General features: G+C 42.0%; 1 protein-coding gene across 1 annotated transcript; it reads right to left on the reverse strand.

Moving 5' to 3' along the window:
- Positions 1 to 692: 692 nt before the first annotated feature.
- Positions 693 to 2,543, reverse strand: LOC133515514 (uncharacterized). The gene has a single exon (XM_061848059.1). The coding sequence runs from the start codon at positions 2,541 to 2,543 to the stop codon at positions 693 to 695; it is 1,851 nt and encodes a 616-aa protein (XP_061704043.1).

A 2,543-nucleotide genomic window follows, 5' to 3' on the forward strand; every position in this document is an offset into this window, starting at 1 on the left:
GCAGCGGTCGCAGATCTTCAATTCACTCAATGGCTTGCTTCTGGGTGAAATGTTAGCAGGGTTATCCGTAGTTCGAACGTGGTACCATTGGTTTGGAAGAGTCTCTTGTATAGTCACAACTGTATTTCTTACGAATGTTTGCCATTTTGCGGGATTTCCATGCAGCCAGGTCAACACCATTGTAGATTCTGTCCACGCGTACATCGTACTGGTAAGTTCAAATTCTTTAAGGAAGTCAGTGCTATTGGAAGCCCATTTTTGGAGTGCAAACCCTTCCTTCCTCCAAATTTCAGTGATCTGCTTAGCAACATCTACAGCCTCTTGCGCTGTGTCTGGCCCGGTCATCAGGTCGTCCATGAAAAAATCTTCCCTTATGGTTTTTGATGCAAGCGGGTACTCCTTGCCTTCATCTTCTGGTACTTGATGGAGTGTCTTGATAGCAAGATAAGGCGCAGAAGTAGTACCAAAAGTGACACAAAGCAGTCGATATTGCTTATCAGGATCGCTTGTCTTTGTTGTTTCCTTTTCTTCCTTAATCACAGCGTGATAGGGTATATATACTTCCTCATTGTTAACTTCTTCTTCAGGAACTTCTTTAATGTGGTTTAGATTCATGTATTCTTCTATAGCTATAACATACTCATTCTCTAGATTTGGATCCCTTTTGAATATTTTTTCTTGTTGTTTCAGTTTCAGCATGGCGATGTCTCTTGTTTGTCCTTTTGTGGTTCTTCTTTTTTGAATGGTAACGTTACTATGTATCTTCCTTCTTCGTTTCTTGTATGCGTTTCCTTGTAAATCATTTCACACCTTGCTTCTTCTTTCGTGTGACTCTTCTTTGTATCTGTAGTATCTATCTCCCAAAATGCCTTTAACATGTCGTCCACGTCGACCTGATGATGCATCACAACTATGTTTTCTTGTAAAGTGTCTGCTGTGCCTTCTACGTCTCCGAATATTATCCAACCTAGGCTAGTTTCTTGGGCGCATGGAGTGCCAGGTGGACCTTTTTTAACCTTGCCTTCTAGTATTTGTGCATACACTTTTACACCAAGTAACATGTCTACTCGCCCTGGCTGGTGGAACTTAGGATCAGCCAGAGTGAGTCCTTGTATGTGTGACCAGGCTTGTGGGTCATACTTTATCTTCCTTGATGGTAGTTGTGATGTGAGCTTTGAGGGCATTATATAAGCTTTGACATCTAGCTGGAAACTGTCATCTTGATTTGATAATACTTGAACTTGTGTTACGCTGTTGATCTTCACCTGGAGGTCGCCGACACCGGTAACAACTCCTCTCACAGGTGACCTCTTGACTCGCAGCGCTTGTGCTGCGCGTTCGCTTAAAAAGCTTGATTCTGACCCTGGATCAATTAAACAACGAAAGGGAGTCACGTGACCTTCGTCGTCCCTTATGGATATCATTGCCGTTGCTAACAGGCCTTTGGATTTCTTGCAGGCAACGTTACACGAAATTTGCACCACTTCTACTTCTTCATCATTCTGCGGGTCTTCTTCGTGGTGTGTAAGCTGACTCTCATTCTGCGCTTGGTGTATCATGGTGTGATGCCTCTTTTTGCATATACGACATGAAAAGGAAAGACGACATCGTGATGCAGAATGTCCAGGCAGGAGGCAGTTGAAACATAATTTAGTTTTCTTCACATAGTCGATTCTCTCCACAGGTGACATTTTCGTGAACTCTTGACAGTGACATAAAGTGTGTTCATCCCTACATAAAACACAGCTCTTCGATGTTGTTGATACGTGGTAAGACTTTTCCTTAATTGTTTTTGCTTCTTTAGGTATGGTAGCAGTGACAGGGTTAACCAGTTCTAGCGTGCGAAACTTCGACTCGAGATACTTTTTTAATTCAGTCCACTTGGGTAACTGCTCAGCATTCAAACTGTAGGCGTGTTCCTCCCAACCCTTATGAGTTTCGTTGTCGAGTCGATTCACCACTAGGTATATTATGAACGGATCCCACTCGTTTATATTCACTTGAAAATTTTGTAAATCGTTCAAACATTGCGTGGTAGTATCCAGTAGATGTTTTATTTGAATAGCTGTTTGCGTAGTACCTTTCCTTTGATTAAACAATCTCTTCAAAAGGGAGTTCACAATTAACCTCTTATTACCATACCTTTGCTTTAAAGTCTCCCAGGCTAACTCATAATTTTGTTCTGTAATCGTAACATGCTTCAATAATGCAGCGGCTTCACCGGCGATACTTGACTTTAAATAGTGCAGTTTCTGAACCTTACTAAGACTCGTGTTGTTATGTACTAACGACGTAAACAAATCATGAAACGTCGGCCACTCTTCATAGTTATTAGAAAACACAGGTAAAACAATTGCAGGTAACTTCACATGTTGTTGTACAGCTTCAAACATCGTGATATCCAGCGAACTTGTTCCATGAACATATGTGGGAGCGGCAGCAGCGAGCGCGTCCTTGATATCACCTTGTAAACATAGGTATAACTCCTCCACGACATAATATTCTTTCTTGAGAAAATACTGCATCTCGCCGCGCTCCTGCAT

Source organism: Cydia pomonella, chromosome 2 (genome assembly GCF_033807575.1).
Source record: "Cydia pomonella isolate Wapato2018A chromosome 2, ilCydPomo1, whole genome shotgun sequence".
In the NCBI taxonomy this organism is placed as follows: domain Eukaryota; kingdom Metazoa; phylum Arthropoda; class Insecta; order Lepidoptera; family Tortricidae; genus Cydia; species Cydia pomonella.

Coding starts and splice junctions, on each gene's coding strand:
- LOC133515514 (XM_061848059.1), bottom strand. CDS start 2,543: ATGCAGGAGCGCGGCGAGATGCAGTATTTTCTCAAGAAAGAATATTAT.